This window comes from Dipodomys spectabilis, unplaced genomic scaffold, assembly GCF_019054845.1.
Source record: "Dipodomys spectabilis isolate Male_0828 unplaced genomic scaffold, ASM1905484v1 ptg000197l, whole genome shotgun sequence".
NCBI lineage: Eukaryota > Metazoa > Chordata > Mammalia > Rodentia > Heteromyidae > Dipodomys > Dipodomys spectabilis.
The window spans coordinates 19,716,396-19,734,130 of NW_024870874.1; the positions used below are offsets into that span (position 1 = coordinate 19,716,396).

The 17,735-nt window shown below is 40.9% G+C and overlaps 1 protein-coding gene across 1 annotated transcript in view; it reads left to right on the forward strand.

The window, feature by feature from the left end:
- Window positions 1–17,735, forward strand: part of Exoc4 (exocyst complex component 4) — a 691,851-nt gene that overhangs the window by 585,001 nt on the left and 89,115 nt on the right. Inside the window, exon 14 of the mRNA XM_042695949.1 lies at window positions 1,111–1,289. Within this exon, the coding sequence (XP_042551883.1) occupies window positions 1,111–1,289 (179 nt within the window). The remainder of the gene's footprint in view (window positions 1–1,110; window positions 1,290–17,735) is intronic.

A 17,735-nucleotide genomic window follows, 5' to 3' on the forward strand; every position in this document is an offset into this window, starting at 1 on the left:
AGGGAGGCCAGGCAAGTTCCTAGAACACTGTGGAGACAGCTTTCTTGTAAGCTCATCTGACATCAGTTAATATGCACCTGGCCATCACACCAGTAAGGGAGTCGGGGAAATCTACCTACCAGAGTCTTTATGGTGTCTCATTTTGTTTATAAGTTGGGCACACTGACCCCCAACAACATCAGGGTCCTTTTTCCATGAAGGTATGGGACACTTAATGTACTTAATGTACTGGATAGGTAGCTAGTGTGTTCCATCACAGTAATCCACCTCTTGAAGACTCAACCTTGAGACTTATTTCCTAGTGTTTGCTCCCTTGTAACTAACTTTATTCATCATCCCAACAGACCTCAAAATACTGATAACCTCAACTTAAGGAGCATTTAGCAAATTCCAGGCTCTGTGTTCTGCACTTCACCTCAGTGACTAGGTTCAAAATGTCTCTGAAGACTGGACTTTTTGTGAAACCTACCTCTTTCTATGATTCCTGTTAGTAAAAGAACTCCAACACTGTTTATTTGTTTGCTTATTTTTCTTTCCAAAAATACCTTAACGTTTATCATTTCTTTGGCTCACATCCTCTTTCGTATAAATAAATGAATGAACTAGTCATCTTCCTCAATTGTCATCTGTTCTCTCAGAGAGACCGGCTCCAGTTAGCCTTTAAACATTTACAAAATATTTTGTAGCTCCCAGATGAGCTTGGTGGTTCTATTTTTAGGCTGAAAAGCAGGTATATATTTGGCATCCTAAGCTGTACATCAGATTCCGCAGCTGGAGAAGCAACAAAGAAATAACCTCTCTTACACAAGAGAGCTAGAAGCCATCCTAGGGGCTGTCACTGTAATTCAGGCCCATGCTGCTCCTGCAGGAGATATAGCCACTGAGGTCATTTCATTTGTTCTAAGAACTCTGTCTCCTGCTAGAATAATTTTAAGCAAGCATGCAATGGTTTCTTCCTGAAGTTAGACCTTGGAGAGAGAGCATGCTGTGAAGTAGAGATTATAATGGTCATTGTGCTGTCTGTGCCTTAAGAAGCATTGCCCATCCCTGCCTTTGCCATGCTGTAAGTGAAGTGTGTTTCTGATTTTTTTTTTTGTTTTTTTTTTTCAGGGCGGCCTTTGGCAAAGAGTCTGAAGTTCTAATTGGGAACCTGGGTGATAAACTTATCCCCCCACAAGACATTCTCCGTGATGTCAGTGACCTTAAAGCCTTGGCCAACATGCATGAAAGCCTGGAATGGTTGGCAGGCCGAACCAAGTCAGCTTTCTCCAATCTTTCTACATCTCAGAGTAAGTATTGGAATTTTCTATTGTGAGGATGATTGAAAAGAGAGTGGCTAAAGCAGAATCTGTAGAACTTTTGCCTAGGCTGGTCTCCAAACACAATTCCCCATCTGCCCCTTCCCAGTAACTGGAATTACAAGTATGAGCCACCAGAACTGGCCACTATCTTCTTAGACCTTTTATTTAAAATATGATTTTTGCCAGGTCCTAGTCGCTCACACCTGTAAGTCCTAGCTACTTAGGAGGCTAAGATCTGAAAATCAAGGTCCAAAGCCCATCCAGGTAGAGTGTGAAACTCTGATCTCCAATTAACAAGTAAAAAGCCAGAAGTAAAGGTGTTTCTTAAGTGGTAGAGTGCCAGACTTGAGGAAAAAAGAGCCAAGCAAGAGCATAAGCCCTGAGCTCAAGCTCTGGTTCCACTGAAGTTGGCAACAAAAACGTTTGTATTTAATGATGAAATTACACATATTTATTCTCAAAAATGGAATAGAAAACTGTGCACCGAGGGATTAAAAATGTGTGTGATATACCTTTCACTGCGTGGGCACAACCATGTTGTCAGATGGGCCGGGTCAGAATGTGGTTTATGTTGCGTCCACCCTGTTCCTTAAGAGGAGTTGACCTCCTTTCCCTGTGTGGACTGTGGGACATGAGGAAGGACTCTTCTTAACATGGTTTGATGTTACTCTGTACCCCATAAAATCCTGTAAGACCAACCAGTGTGTCTCAAGAACAGAAAGCAATACCTTTCCTCCTCCTTACAGCTTGCCAAGGGCAGAAACCATCGCAGAGCTTAGGCCTCTGCACACAGCTACGTTCTCACATTAGCTTGATACAATGCTGATCAAAAATGTCTGAAAAGAGAAAAACAGAACTGGCTCCAGAAGTGTTAGAAACTGGAGACAAAGAACAACAGTGATTCTAGGAAGAGGTGGTGGAGAGATAGCAAGTATAGATTCCAGGGCAGTAAGGAATAGGATATGAATAAGAATAGGAAACCTCTGTTGTCACCAATGACTCAGAGAAAACTAATTTGAAAACTTTAGGACACATATACATTAATAAATATAAAAGATTCTATTTAGAACTGTTACTTCAAAAAAAAAGAAATGTTACTTCAAGTGTGTGTGTATGTATATACACATATGCATATATATATGCATATACATACATACACACATATTCATATATATATAATGAAACAGATAGAATAAAGACTAGGAAAAACTTTAGGACACATCTACATTAATAAATATAAAAGATTCTGTTTAGAAATGTTACTTGAGTGTACACACACATACATATATATATGATGCAGATAGAATAAAGACCAGGAAGAGAAGAAAAGGTACGTGTAGATGTGTGAGTAAGAGATTGAAACAGGACAGCAAGAAGCAAATGATGAGCCTGAAGAGGAGAGCAGCAGAGCCAGACCAGAATGTGATGTAAGCATCACTTGGCAGGTGAGCTTTAAGAAGAAAATGCCATGTGATCTGCACTAGGAACTTCAGAGTGAGTTACGTCGCTGTCCTTTGAGAAGTTGTTTAGCAATGATTCCAGGGATGTAAGACAAGTGAACAAAAATCATGGAGAAAATTTTCCCCCCAAAATACATACCCCATAGCCACACTGTAAGAGGTACCTTGAAGGGTCTGGGAAGGTGGCTCAGTGGTAGAGCGCTTGCCTTGCATGCCAGAGGCCCTGGATTCGATTCCTCAGCACCACATAAGCAGGGGGAAAAAAGCCGGAAGTGGTGCTGTGGCTCAAGTGGTAGAGCGCTAGCCTGGAGCTCAAGAGCTGAGCGACAGCGCCCAGGCCCAGAGTTCAGGCCCCACGACCGGACCCCCCCCCAAAAAAAAGGTACCTTGAATACTCACTGCTTGTAGAGGTTTTGTGTTGGTTATGTCCCCATCCCAAGGGCCACAGCAAGGTGGGAGATAAGACAGAGGAAGCAGCCTTCTGTGTGAGCTTGTATCATCCGCTTTAGATATAAAATACCACTTCCTAGTTATGCTGTTTTGATTTTTTTTTTCAGTACGAGGATTTTGCAGAACCCAGCCAGGGTCTTGTATTTTCAAACAAGCATTCTGCCCGTGAAGCTATGACTCCAGCTCTTTCACTTCACTCATTCAGATAGGGTCTCCTATTTTTGCCCAGGCCAGCCTCAGACCACAAACCTTCTGCCTATGCCTTCCTCATATCTGGGACTACAGGTGTGTAGCACCATGCCTGCACTAGACTCCAGCCACAGTCCTCCCTTCTCCTCCCTCCAAGTAGCTAGAATAATAAGTGTGACCTCTATAGACTGACACATTTTCACTTAAAATATTAGTTTTATTTGATGATGGAGTTATACGTGCTTATGGATAGTTTGGATATAGTATTACGTTTGAGCAGAGTCCACATGAGGAGAAGTATCTTTGAAAGGCCTTTTCAACTTTATAATCCCACAGTAGCAGGCATTGTATCACAAGCAATAGTTGAAATTGGCCTTTTTCTCTCCTAGATTCACTTTGCTCCTCCTCTCTCCAAACAAAAAGTCAGAAAGAGCTTATTTTCTCTGCGAGTTGCAAATGAACAACTCTAAAAGAAACCGGATGTTTTAGTTCCTGAAAATGCAGTGGTGGGGAAGGTTGTTGGTGATGTTTAAAGGATGTACTCTCATTTGGCAGGCCCCTAGGGTCTAATATTTAATGATATGGTCTCATTTCAAATGGCACAACATTCCAGATCTCTATTCTGTCCGTTCTCAGAGGCCCCCCAAGACAAGATTGTTCATAACCTTCATTGCAAGCCGCCGAGTGAGTCAGACAGGCTCACTTGGCATCAGCTGTTTTCAAAAGGAAAAAAACTGCTCTCTGAGTTATGTTTAACTCTGTAATTGTGCAATTTAGCTGTTGTGTCCATGTCAGTAAGAGTACCCAATAGAGATGATGTCTAATTCGTGTCTTTAATCAATCTCTGCAATTCTGACAAACAATCTCTTCTACCACGCCCGTTAACACTGTCTCATGCTCACTTCCATTTTGTAATCTAAGTCCTACCCTCTCAGTTCCTTTCAGGGTGATTATTCCGCCCAGTGACTGATTTAAAGGACTGTCAGCTTTTTGATGATCAGTGCGAAACCCAAGTGAACTGGAATCGCTATTTCTGATGCTTTTGCTAAAACAAAGCATCAGGCCGACTGGGCTTACCCTGCTAAGAGCCAGCCTCGCTCACTCAGGCTGGGCTCCTCGGGGAAGATACACATTGGTGTTGATATCTGAACAAAACAAGGGACTGTCTGTTAATGGGTTACTTTGATTGCTGCGTGTCACTGTGACTCGACAGTGGGAATAAGGGACACCTCTTTATTCTTCTTTTGAAAAGTAGACTAAATGAAGACTGCAGCTACGGCATTTCTGACTCAGAGCGCTTGAAGGAAATGCTGGCCTCTTGTCCAGCACTCCCATATGATCGGCAGGATGGGGGAAAAAGTATCTAGAGAGGATTTTCACGTATTTCTTCTTCCATGTCCTGATAATTATTTGGCAGATAAATGATGTATTGCATTAAACTTAAGAAGCTATAAAAGCCAGACGTGGCTCATGCCTGTAATCCTAGCTATTCAGAAGGCTAGAGATCTGAGGATTGAGGTTTAAAGCTAGCCCAACAAAAAAAAAAAATCCAAGAGTGTGGCACAAGTGATAAAATGCCAGCCTTCAGTGGAAAAAGCCAAATGAAACCCCAGAACTGGCACAAGAAAAAAGAAAGAAAGAAAGCTCTAAGTATAATGGATCAAAGAATACCTGTAGAACGTTATTTCATAGTAGGATGTCTCTTCTAGTAGTACAACCGAATTCTCACCCCTGACATTTCACATCATCCTGAAGAATGTATTGCATGTTAGCAGCGGTGTGATAAGCCATGCAGATTAATATTAATGATATTAATAGGTTAACTTTCTAATCTTTTTGCTATTTGCATAGATATTACTGTTTCTTCCTGAAGAAGGGCATCCTCACTTCTTCTAGATCTAGACTGTAAGGACAGTGCTGTTATTTTCTGCTACTGCAGTGCATACTTTTTCTTCCCTGTGGGTGTTTTTCTTCTCAGCCTTGGCTTCACCTGTCCCTTTAATATTCTTTTTTTCCCCTTTTTCATGTAGTTTTTATTGCTATTTTAAAGGGGACGTACAGAGAGGTTACAGTTATGTAACTCAGATAAAAAGTACATTTCTTTTTGAACAATGTTACCCCTTTCACATGCATGTACGCACTCTAGTTTGCCTGCCTGTCTCAACCCACAAGTTTTATAGTTCACTTTCTACATAGTGTTTAGTGAGTACCACTGCTATATTTGTTCACCTTTGTCCCACCACTTCTGTATCTCCTCTTACCCTCCCAAAGACATAAACAAACAGAACAAAAACAGCAACCAAGGGGGGAAAGCTCTATTTCCATTTCCTGGAGTTCATTTTAATAAATATTACTTCTTTTACTTGCATAGGCTAAGTGAAATAAAAACAATGTATTGACTCAGAAAACATTGATTCAAAGGTGGGATCCAGAAATTTAGAAGACACCACCCAGTCATGATCCTAGCTAGGCACCCGTTCTCTCTCTATCTCTTGGTACTTTGTCTGTAATTGATTTCAATCTCAGGTAAGCACTCTCCAATGACAGCAGTACTCCCAGGATGCTGTGGTCCCATATAAAAATAGCATTGTTGCCTAGTGCTCGGAGAACCTTGATTGACCAAGTTTGACTTTCTCTGGTCCTTTGTCTAAGTGTCTCTGTCTCCCCCTCCTACCTGGAGAATACCTTATGTTCAGGATCTGTTTAACAGATGTGCTTTCAGTGCAGGCAAGTTGAGCAGAATCACATTTAGTGTGGAGTATTCACAGTCTAGATTTGTACATGTTTTCCCTAATTGATCACAATTTGAACTTGTGGTAACAGCACAGTCTTATTTGGTTTTTGTTTATTTGTTTGGTTTTGGCTGTGTTGGGGTTTGAATTTTGGCCTCATACTTGCTAGGCAAGTACTCTATTATGTGAGCTATAGCTTCAGCCCCCTTTCACCTTAGGTTTTTTCCTTAATATTTTTATTCTCTTTAAGCAGGAGTTGCCATTCAGCAAAGCAGTTTAAGAAGATAGTGTGTCTTGATCAGTGTCGCCCTTTTCCGCGTTCCCACCCACCGCTTCCCTCGCTTTACTTCATTGCTTGCAGATACACATTGATTTTTTATTGCCATTTAACAAAGCAGTTTATGTATGCATTGCAGTTGGATCTGTGTCATCACTTCAGCATTTCCTCTCCCCTTGGACCCACCCTCTCAAAGCAACAAAATAAGTGCCAGGAAATGGGTACTTGTAAGACAGAAGTAGGGCCAGAGGAAGAGGGATACTAGAATGAAGTTGGGAAAGGGAGAGAATGCAGTCAAGAACTCACTGTATATACTTCAGTTGTTTTTAGGTAGGCTCTCGAATTTTTGCCTGGGGCTGGCCTCAGTAAGATACTTGTACCTTACAGGTACCTACTACCACACCCAGATTATTATTTGCTGTGATGGGAGTCTCACACCTTTTTGTCTGGGTGGGCTTCCAACCTTTCCTCCCTTCTGAGTAGCTGGAATTACAGATGTGTGCCACCCTGCCTACCCTTACCTTTAAGGCTTTAATCTATTTTGAATTGGTATTTATAAGTCAAGAGATAGGAGTCGCATTTCATTTTTCTGTAAATGGATATCCAATTTTCCCACCACCATATTTTGGAAAGACTGTCCTTTCTCCAGTGTATGTTCTTACCACCTTTGTTGAAAATCAGTTGGCTGTAAATACATGGGCTTACTGCTAGGCTCTCAGTAAGGCCGCACTGCCTTGAAAAGTAGACTACATAGAACCGAGAGGAGGCTGGAGTGCCGTTTCACCGGCATTGCTTTCTCGGACAAGACCCTCTTCTCTATCTTGAACTTAAAAAAAACAAAAACCTCTAAGACTCAAAAGCCAACAGCTTTTTCACTATCTAAGAGATAATAGGATTCTACGAATGTCCCTCTCTGCCTTCCTATGTTATATTTCACTTAAAAGTTAACCATTGGCTACTTTCTCTTTTAGAATGCCTTCATATATTAAAAATACTTCTATCACCTCATCTCTAGATCATAAAAACCTATGGCCTGTGAGACTCTTATCTCCAATTAGTCACACACAACACACACACACACACACACACACACACACACACACACACACACACACACACACACACACACACACACACACACACAAATAAAGTAGAGCCCTAGCTCAAGTAGGCTAACTTCTATTCTTGAGCAAAAACACTAAGGGACAGAGCCAGGCCGAGTTGAGGCCCCATTGCCGACACCAAAAGAAAAAAAAAGTTGTAAGTTATACTATTTTTGTTGAAGTTGTGAAGATTTCCATATAACTCACAGTTTTCTCATTGTTAATGCCTTACCTGAGGTTAGTACATTTGTACAACTAATAAGCCAATGTTGGTGTATTGTGATTAGTTGAAATTGATGCTTTGTTTAAATTTTCTTAGTTTTAGTCTAATGCCCTTTTTCTCTCCTAGGAGCCTGTGCGGGTGTCACAGTGCATTTAGCTGACATGTCTCCTTAGGCTCATCTAGACTAGCTCCATAGATTTTCCTTGTTTTTTGATGGCCCAAATAATTAAGAGGAGTATTATGGGTTGGGTTCTTGTGGAGTGGCTTGCAGAAGCCCTTGCTTGCTTAGATGGGGCTAATTTTTTCTCCATTTCTGTAGTTCTTTATACCTACGAAGTTTTTTGCAGTTAATTTGCCAGTTCTATTTTCAGAAGCACGGAATTGACAGGATTTCCCTTTTTGTTTCTAGACAGGAGGAACAGCCATTAGAGGGGTGGTACTGTGTCTGGGACAGGCACCAATCTTCCTCTTAGAAGTCAGTCCCCAGCTGTGCCTAAATCTGATTATCAATGGAAACACTGCCACCCTCTTCAAACTGAATGAGAAGGGCACTGTGATTCAGTGTTTCTCTGAACACAAAAGGCTGCAATTCCCAAACCTAATAGTGAATAGGAAGTGTTTACATTCAATTATGTTATTGAAAATAAAGATGGAGGGGTTGGGAAGGTGACTCAGTGGTAGAATGCTTGCTTTGAATGTATGAGGCCCTGGGTTCGATTCCTCAGCACCACATAAACAGAAAAAGCAGGAAGTGGCCCTGTGGCTCAAGTAGTAGAGCGCTCACCTTGAGCTGAAGAGCTGAGGGACAGCGCCCAGGTCGAGTTCAGACCCTGTGGGGTCTGAACCAGAAAGGAAGGAAGGGAGGGAGGGAGGGAGGGAGGGAGGGAAGGAAGGAAGGAAGGAAGGAAGGAAGGAAGGAAGGAAGGAAGGAAGGAAGGAAGGAAGGAAGGAAGGAAAAGAAAGATGGAAAAGGCCCAGGTGGCTATCCACCCCATCTCCTCAATACCCAGTTGTGTAACAGGCCATGATGATTATAAAATTATTACCTAGTGTAGTTTTATATTTTCAGAAGGTGGAATTTGAATTCTTTCATGTTAGAGCTCACTATCTTGGACTTTTGATGGTTAAAAAAAATCAAGTCTCCTGGCTATTTTTCTGCTTTGGTACAAAAGACAAAATAAAAATTTCCCTGGTCGACCTCCTGGGAAACCATCCTGTTTCAAATTTGCTTTTGTCAAATCATTAAGCCTTAGTTTTCCTTGTCACATTTCATCTGATTCTTTTTAATTAGAACTCTCTGTGTGGTAATTTCTCTCCCACTTCAGTATTTACAAGTTTCAAATATTTGTAGACGGCTATCAGACAGCAAACTCAGCCCTCCTCTGCGTGTGCATGTGTGGTTTCTCTAATCACCTTTCCATACCTAGGTTCATGGTCCCTCCATCATTTTTTATCTTGAAAGCTGTCTTTATCTTCCTCTGACTGGTTTGATGGTCCTGTTCCTCTTGTTCTTTTTTTAATTGATGGTAATTTTCAAATTTATTGTCATTGGTTAACTTCATGGTCATGCTGTTTAGGAAGGAAATTCAATTACCATTGGTTGGAAAATAAAATTGCTATTTTGTTCATGAGCTTCCCACCTGCTGTCCAACTCTGAATTTATTTTGATCTTGTCTAGTTGACATTCCTTATACTTCTGTGGGAGCCTTTCTTTCTCATGAAAATAATGTCCTCGTGTATGTCCCTATTATATCCAGTTTTATAACGAATCGTACTTCACAGGAACAAAACCCCCAGCTGATAATTGTATTATGGTTCAGTTTTGTTCATTTTCGGTCTTAATTGAAGTTTTTATAATGAAGAAAGAATTGAGGCTGCTCTGCTCAGGGTGTTTACTGGATTGTTCTTAGGATGCTCTTGGACCTGTGTTGTTCTTGGGAATGGAGTGCTGATTTTCTTACATGCCAAAAGGATTACCACCCAGATCCCTCTCCTTGATATACTATTTACTTGACTACTGATTAATAGCCAACCTGCAGGCTGACCCCAGTGGCATTCCAGCACAGTTTGAAGGCTGATGCCCCACCTCCGCAAGCATTCCTACTCTACTTCCTTCCTCCCCTTGAGTGCATTCCCCTCGTGCTCCACTCTCAGTTTGCTTCTCTCCATTCATGTAGGTTTTCTTGGAATTCATAGGCTTTTTCCCATTCTTCTTTTGTGTTCTAGGAGGCATAAAGAATATGTCTGACTTTGAAATCAGACACATTTGAGGACAAATCAAGCATTTTGCCTCTCCCCCATTCATGGAGATTCTATTGTAATTCACAGACTTCTCTCATTCTTCTTTTGTGTTCTAAACAGCATATAGGATATGTCTGACTTGTAAGACAGACACATTTGAAGATAGATCAAGCATTTTATTAAACTGCCACAGGGAACAAACTTAGCCTTTCTGAGCCAAATAGGTTTCCTCACCTAGTAAAGATAAATAATGAGAGATATTCTCTAGACTGGAGATGAAACCATGAACTTGGATGCTTAGCTGTGTCTCACACACAGTGAGTGCTCAGTAATAGATTCCTTGGCTTCCTGCCACCATTCTCATCGCTGGAGCCCTCATTCATAGTCCCAAGTCTTCTCTACCCCCTACCCCCTCACATCTCTCTTTATCTCAAGCTGTGTGGTGGCTTTGGAAACTCTGTAAACCCTGTAATTATCTGTGCTCCCAAATCCTTTGCAGTAAACCATGGTTCTCACCTTACCACTTTCCAAATATGACTGTGGTCATAGGAGTCTATCTGAAAGAGGGCCCACATCTGCAAACTTTTTGTGCCCATCTGAGGGCCCACGGTGCCTTCCTGCTGTTCAGAACTATGCAAAGATTCAAACCTAGTTCCTTCCTGTCAGTCTTCTGCGGGGTAGTCTGTAGACGTCTTTGCCATTCCCACATCCTGATTAAAAAGCAGCATCCCCTTCTCTTCCCCCACAAGTAGGCGATTATCATCTGCAGAGTTAGACAAGGCTAGTGCTGTGGGCGTTCTAATGTAATTACGGAGTTCCAAGTCTACCCAGAAAGAATTATGTGGCTGTTTCTTTGAAAGTGCCAACATTTATATCCATAAGGGAAATATTTTATTAAAATATGATAATATCATGGATGCTTAAGTGTGGTAGCTGGGAGCTTCCACCCAAATGATTGTATCTGCAAACAAAATGAGAAGATGGAAACTGAAAGAATAAATGTAAATGAAAATCCGTGAGAAAGATAGGAAGCAGAATTTGGAAAGCAAAGTAGGCTCCAAACTGGCATGGGTGAAATTGTAGACCCAGGCTGAGAATGAAGCAGAAAGCCTGGGCCAGTGTGTAGCACTAAAGAGGATGGCTTCCATGCCTATGACTTAAACCAGAAGTCAGAGAGCCAGCCACTGGTGGCTCATGCCCCTGACCCTGGCCACTTAAGAGGATGAGGTCTGAGGATCCAGGGTGAAGCTAGGCTGAACAGACAAATCTGTAAGACTCACAATTAATCGGCAAAATATCAGAACTGACCTATAGCACAAATGACAGAGCACCAGCCATGAGTGGAAAAACTAAGGGAGAATGTCCTGTCCTATGAGTTCAAGCCCCAGTACTGGCGCACGCGCACGCACGCGCGCGCGCGCACACACACGTAAAACAAGTCTGAGAGGACAGATCTATTTGCACTGAGAAAGGGATCTTACAATGAGAAGCAGTGCAAAAGATTATACCATTCAATCTAAGCTCTTATCTAGAAAGCCCTTAGTTGGTTAGGTACTTTAAAACTAGAGATAAGCCTAAGAACCTGTGCAAAACTGTAACTTAATAAACTCCTCACTAAAGAGAGCCTGTGGGTTTTAACTTCTTTACCTTGACATTAAGTTGAGGTGTGTTACAAATGCAGTGGGTGAGGAGAGCTGAATCCTGACAAAGAAACCAGAAGGAATGCAGGAGGCTGGCTAGTTTCATGGCAGAATTCTCCATGGCTGGGCGGACTGAATGTAGAAAAATGTTCTCACTGTAAACTGGATATGCCTTTATAGAGAGCTTACTTATTCATCAATAGTGCATAAGGACTTTTCCCAGACTGCTGGCCCCAGGAAAGTATGGCAAAGGAGCCTATGTGCAGCTCCGTATGCATGCAACAGTCCCAGAGGATGCCATGATAATGACACTCCACAATTAGATTGCATTTCAGACCTTTCAGGACCTCAGTGGTCATTAATTCTTCATCACTGTATCCCCCGCCTCAAGCTGTAGTTGACAGACAAGCCTTTATTCTCTACAAAATGTGGTCAAGAGGCACAGAACTTTGGCCATTTGCCCAAGGTCAAAATGAGTCAGTGACAAAAATCTAGACTAACCCTGACCTTCCAGAGTGCAGACTAGCAACTCTGGAAAAACAACACAGGCACTTGTTATAAAAGTGCCTCAGATACCAACCAATATTCCCACTTTACCACAGGAACAGACAATTCTTTAGCTATCTGTAAACCTGTAGCAAAATTAAGGCCATGCACCTGTGGGAAGTCAGGCGGCCTTCCTGTTCTTCAGAACTGTAAGAAGAAGGCTCAGCTATTAGAAAAGCATGCCAGATCCATAAATGGCATGGGTGGCATTGAGTACCTTAACCGGGTGGGGGGAGGGGGGAGGGAGGAGTTTCATTATTTCACTTACTTTAAGAAGCAGTACCCTGTCATTCCCCCAGAGCTGTTTTAAAAACCAGCTCTGATAGTCATGCATTTACAAAATGGTTCTTTTATTATCTTAAACCCAACACTGTAATTTATGTTAACTACTGTCACTTAAACAATAAAAATGTAGACGTTTCTGTCTTCATTTGAGGAGCAGGTATGTGTCAGGTATAGATTTCTAGGACACAATGTTGCTTTGTAGCAGTGAATTTTATGTACCATCATCTTCAAGCTCTGGCTGTTGAATTCCTGGGTAGTCCTAACTAGGTTCATAAGTAACAACTTAATTCAATTTTTATGAAAGGAAGAATAATGGGGACTTTTCTGTAAGACTGATGAAAAACCTAAATGTCTTTATAGAAACCCAGAATATCTGATCCAGTTCTTCAGCAAAGCAAAAATCCTGTAAATGTCAGAAAGATGTTACATACTGGAAAACCCCTTTGGTCAAATTCATCTAAAGAAGGTATTATTTATCAGTGACTTTTTTAGCAAGTCTGTCAAAAGCTTCTTCTACAGATAAAAATTCAATAACCTCTCACTGAGGACGTGCCTCAATTATCACTCATTTAAAAACAGTCCCTCTAATAGAGTATTTTATCATGCTGGACAGTCTCTGCATTGTTCATTATTTAGTGTTTGCTAAAGCTGATGGCACTTCCACTGCACTTTCCTTATCTCGACTTCTTCAGAATTGGATTTTATATTTCCAAGCCAACCAGATATGACAAGTCATTTTCTTCCCTCTTGTCTTTTAAGAAACGCAAACTTGATTTCTTTCTTCAACAGTCACCACTTAAAGATTAAAGTTATTGGAAATGTCTGTATTAACTAGCATTGGGATGTGCACAGGAAAATGGTTGCATTTTAATTGCGGTTGGGGTTTTCCCCTCTTCCTTTTCTTTCTTTTTATTCTCTGATGCATGCACGTTCTGTATCTCTTTGGGCTCCCCACTGCTTTCTGCAAAAATACACAGTGTCTGGCCAAGATGAGGCATTAGGCAGTCTGATGTGGTTAGAGGACAGGCAAGGAAGGTATTATCAGAATTATTATATTATAGAACCTCAGTAAGGTAGCGATAAGCGATGTAAGTGGATCTCTCTGTAAACATAGACAGTCTTTATATAAGAAACTTCCTGAAAGGAGAATGATAAAGTCATTAGCCTAACACCTGGGGGAGAGATGCCAATTCAAACGACATCTCTTTCTATCTATATCTCATTATTGTGAATTTGGACTATTTTCACACTGAAAGGGTTCTACTACCTGTGAAGCATTATTTTTTTAAAGATCTATATACAACCTGAGCTCTGAACCCAGTCTAAAACAATTTACTTTTAAGTGTTTTTTTTTTGTGTGTGTGTCTGAGGTTCTGTGGTGGACGCTCATATAATAAAGCTCTTTTTAGTTAAGATTGTCTTTCGCATCATAAAGAGAAGCCCTGGGAGATTCAGGTGAGGCATTCTAAACATGTGTCTTTGCCACTGAGCTCTCTCACCTTAGGCCTGCAGTGAGGACCTGCGGAAGAGTCCCTCTCTTTCTCCAGGGAAACAATAGAGCTTCACTCAAAAACTTTGATGCCGAGATCTTGACTTCTTCTTGATCCAATCTTTTCAGTAGTGATCTCAGAATACTGAATAAAAGATTGCATGAGAGAGAAAATGTCACCAAAGTATTAATTTTAAGATCTCTAGATTGTGAGCATCAAGTAGAAATAACATTGGAGTCATCCCAAATGCACTGATAAGAAGGGCTGTGCTTTACATTGGCTTTATGAAGAAAAATGTTTGCTCCCCCTGAATGTACTCAACGCTTCTGTTATGACTGTTTCCAAAAGAGGGAGCATGACTAAAATCCACCATCATATTATTTGTGTAAAGGTAACCACAAGCCCAATTAACGCATGCATTCAAGCCAACAGCCTTTTCGCTTTTCACAGAAAACTTGGAAGTGTGCTAGAGAAACACCCCCACACGAGTTTTGCATATGCTGCTGTATCTGTCTCTCTCCTGGAAGCAGAGCCTGGGTCACTGATGGACAGATGGCTTCCATGGCATCAGCAGTACCCAGGAACTCCTTCCCCCTGCTCCCATGCCCACAAAACAAGTAGGGAGAGATGTTTTTTCTTTTAACACTGAACCCAGAGCTTCGCCTCTTTGATCCAGCTCTGCCTATGGAATATTGAGGCAAACATTCAACATCTGATGTTACACCATTGCCTTATTTCTGTCTCAGCACCAGCACACACAGCTCAACAGAGGAGTAGGACTATTCTTTGGTCCTTCCTAGGGTTGTTTGAAGATCAAGTCAATTAATGCAGATGCAATACCTAATACAGTACCTGACAAGCAGTAAATTCAAATACTGATAATTTCCTTTTTCTTCATTTTTAAAGAACTTTCCTTGATCCCTGGCCTATTTTATTTTTGACTCTCCCATTTTGCCACCAGTGCTTGCCCATATTGGCACTCAATGTGAAATGCTGTGGTCTACATTCTGTTTATTTCCCCATCCCCCATCCTCACCACTGCTGGATAACTTAATTTCATTGATAGAAGCTTTGATGTATTGTATTTGAAATTAGATTTTGAGCTCTTTAAGTTTAAGAGCCTTCCAAACTCTGTATTGCCTTCGACCGTGGGTACAGTGTAAAGTTGTATTTATTCTATTCAGAGCTACTATGATGGAAGCTTTAAGGTTAAACCCCCAGCGCTCATAACTTGCTCTGTAAACTTGAACTTCAGTGGATCAGAACATATGGAAATAAAGAAGCTGTTGTATTGTGGCTTCAGTAAAGTATGCAAAATGAATTGGTCAAATGCCTAATTCTAGAGCCCTCATAGCTCTGAAGGTCATGTGTGTTTTGACATCAGGAGATTGATTTGTATTGAAGTAGGCTAACGGAGGAGCTTCCACTGGATCTACCCAACAAGAGTGACAAATAATCTGGTTAGCTGTTTACTCATCTTCTGAGCCTGTGGGATGTTACAGCACTACAGAAATGCCAGACTTCACATTCCATTTAGATTGTAGGAATATTGACAAGAAATGAATATTCGCATCCTTTTCAAATTAACACTTTATTTTTAAAAAGACAGTTCAGAAGGTTAAGCACATTCATATTATTTTAAAGACATGACCATCACCCCATCTGCAGGGCTTTCCTTACTTCACAGACGGAAACTGTAGCCATTAAACAACTGCTCCCCCCTCCTCCTTCCTCTGCCCCCTGGAAGCCACCATTTTACTTCTGACTCTAGGAGTCTGACTACTTTTAGTACTCCCTATAAGTGGAAATAGACAATATTTGTCCTCTTATGACTAGTTTATTTCATTTTGCATGATGTGGCATGAGTAGAATATCTTTCCTAGGGCTATGTAGTATTCTAATGTAAGGTGTATTGCATTTTGTTTTCAACTCATCCATCAATTCTGCTATTGTAAATAACGCAGCCATGGGCATGAACATACAAATATCTCTTTGAATCCCTGCTTTTGGTTCTTTTACATATATACCCAGAAGTGGATTTGCAGAAATGGGATTTTTTTTTTCTCAGTTGTGGGGCTTGAACTCTGGGCCTAGGTGTTGTCTCTGAGCTCTTCAGCTCAAGGCAAGTGCTCTACCACTGTGCCATTTCCAGTTTTCTGGTGGTTAGTTGGAGATCAGAGACTCATAGACGTTCCTGCCTGTTGAACCATGATCCTCAGATCTCAGCTTCCTGAGTAACTAGGATTACAGGCATGAGCCACAGGTGCCCTGCCAGAAATGGGATTTTTGAGATCAGATGTACTTCATATATATATATATATTTTTTTTTTTTTTGGGTCCGCTTATGGGGCCTGAACTCTGGGCCTGGGCACTGTCCCTCAGCTCTTCAGCTCAAGGCTAACGCTCTACCACCTGAGCCACAGCGCCACTTCCGGCTTTTTTCTTTTTGCTTATGTGGTGCTGAGGAATTGAACCCAGGGCCTCGAGCATCAAGGCAAGCGCTCTACCACTGAGCCGCCTTCCCAGCCCCGTACTTCATATTTTTTATACTTATTACCTCCCTTAATTCCCTGATTACATTGTTGAAGAAAGAATTCAGAATTTTTTAAGACATAGTAATGCATGATAGCACCAATCTATGGCAAAATCTTTATATTGGTCTTTCTAGTCTTCCTGACCCTCCTGACCTGTGAGGCTCCTTTCTCTGGTTGTAAATGGTAGAGTTAGTGCAGGACACCAGGGCTTATATCCCTTACCTTGGCTGCCTTCAGAAGAATCATGATTTCTTACCACCTTTTGAAATAGGAGGTGAGAAATGGTCTCCTTCACTTATAGAAATCCAAATTTTGCAATTAAAATTTAAACTTACCATCCAGTTCTCTTAATAAGCTATTTCTCTTGATAAGCAGTTCAGACTATATATTTAAATGAGGAGTATGCAATGTAACATACAGGAGCTGGGAATGAAAAGAAGAGGTCATTAACATATTTTTAACTGAAATAATCATAAACAATGTAAGCTTTTCTGAAATTTAATATAAGAGATGATATGGAAGCCTTCATTCATAATGAATGTCAATCATTGCTTAAGGATTCCACAACAGAAGGTTGACTTGGGCATCTTCCACAATTTACACCTCAACATTTTGTTGAAAGTGCATAGTAGAGTGAATTTATGGGTTACATTTTCTACAGTATACTCACCTTTACAAAATAGATTCACAGCTTTAAATGGAAACCATGAATTAAAAGGAAACCATGGATTAAAGATAGAAGTGAGAGTAACCCGTGAGAAAAAGGCAAAGCTGGCATTGATCTTGCTCCTGGCTGGGTTCGTCATCAGTCACATAATCTTGTATGTGGGTAACAATAACAATCTAATCAGTTCTCTGAAAATTGGCAAAAGAAGTCAAAGTTGTCAAGAATGGGATGGGTTGAAATATCTAAGTTGAATTAAATTGATTGAAATAGGTGATTGAATGTGGATGTTAAAAGACAGGTTTATATCCATAAATCCTTAACATGAACTTGGTGCTAGTGCATGAGGTAGCCAACACCATTTGGGAGCTAGCATGATGGGGGAAATGTTTCAGATCATCATTTGTCATTTCTTTCCCAGTAATGTGAAATCTGTATGACATGTTAGTAATATAATAAATGTGTGTCATTAATATGTAAATGTTCATATGCTGATGATCAGGACTTAACAATATTTTGCTATTGGGATATGTAATCAAGGGAATTGGGAAATCATCAGATCCAAATCATCCTTTAGATCTTCCTAGTATCCCTTGGATA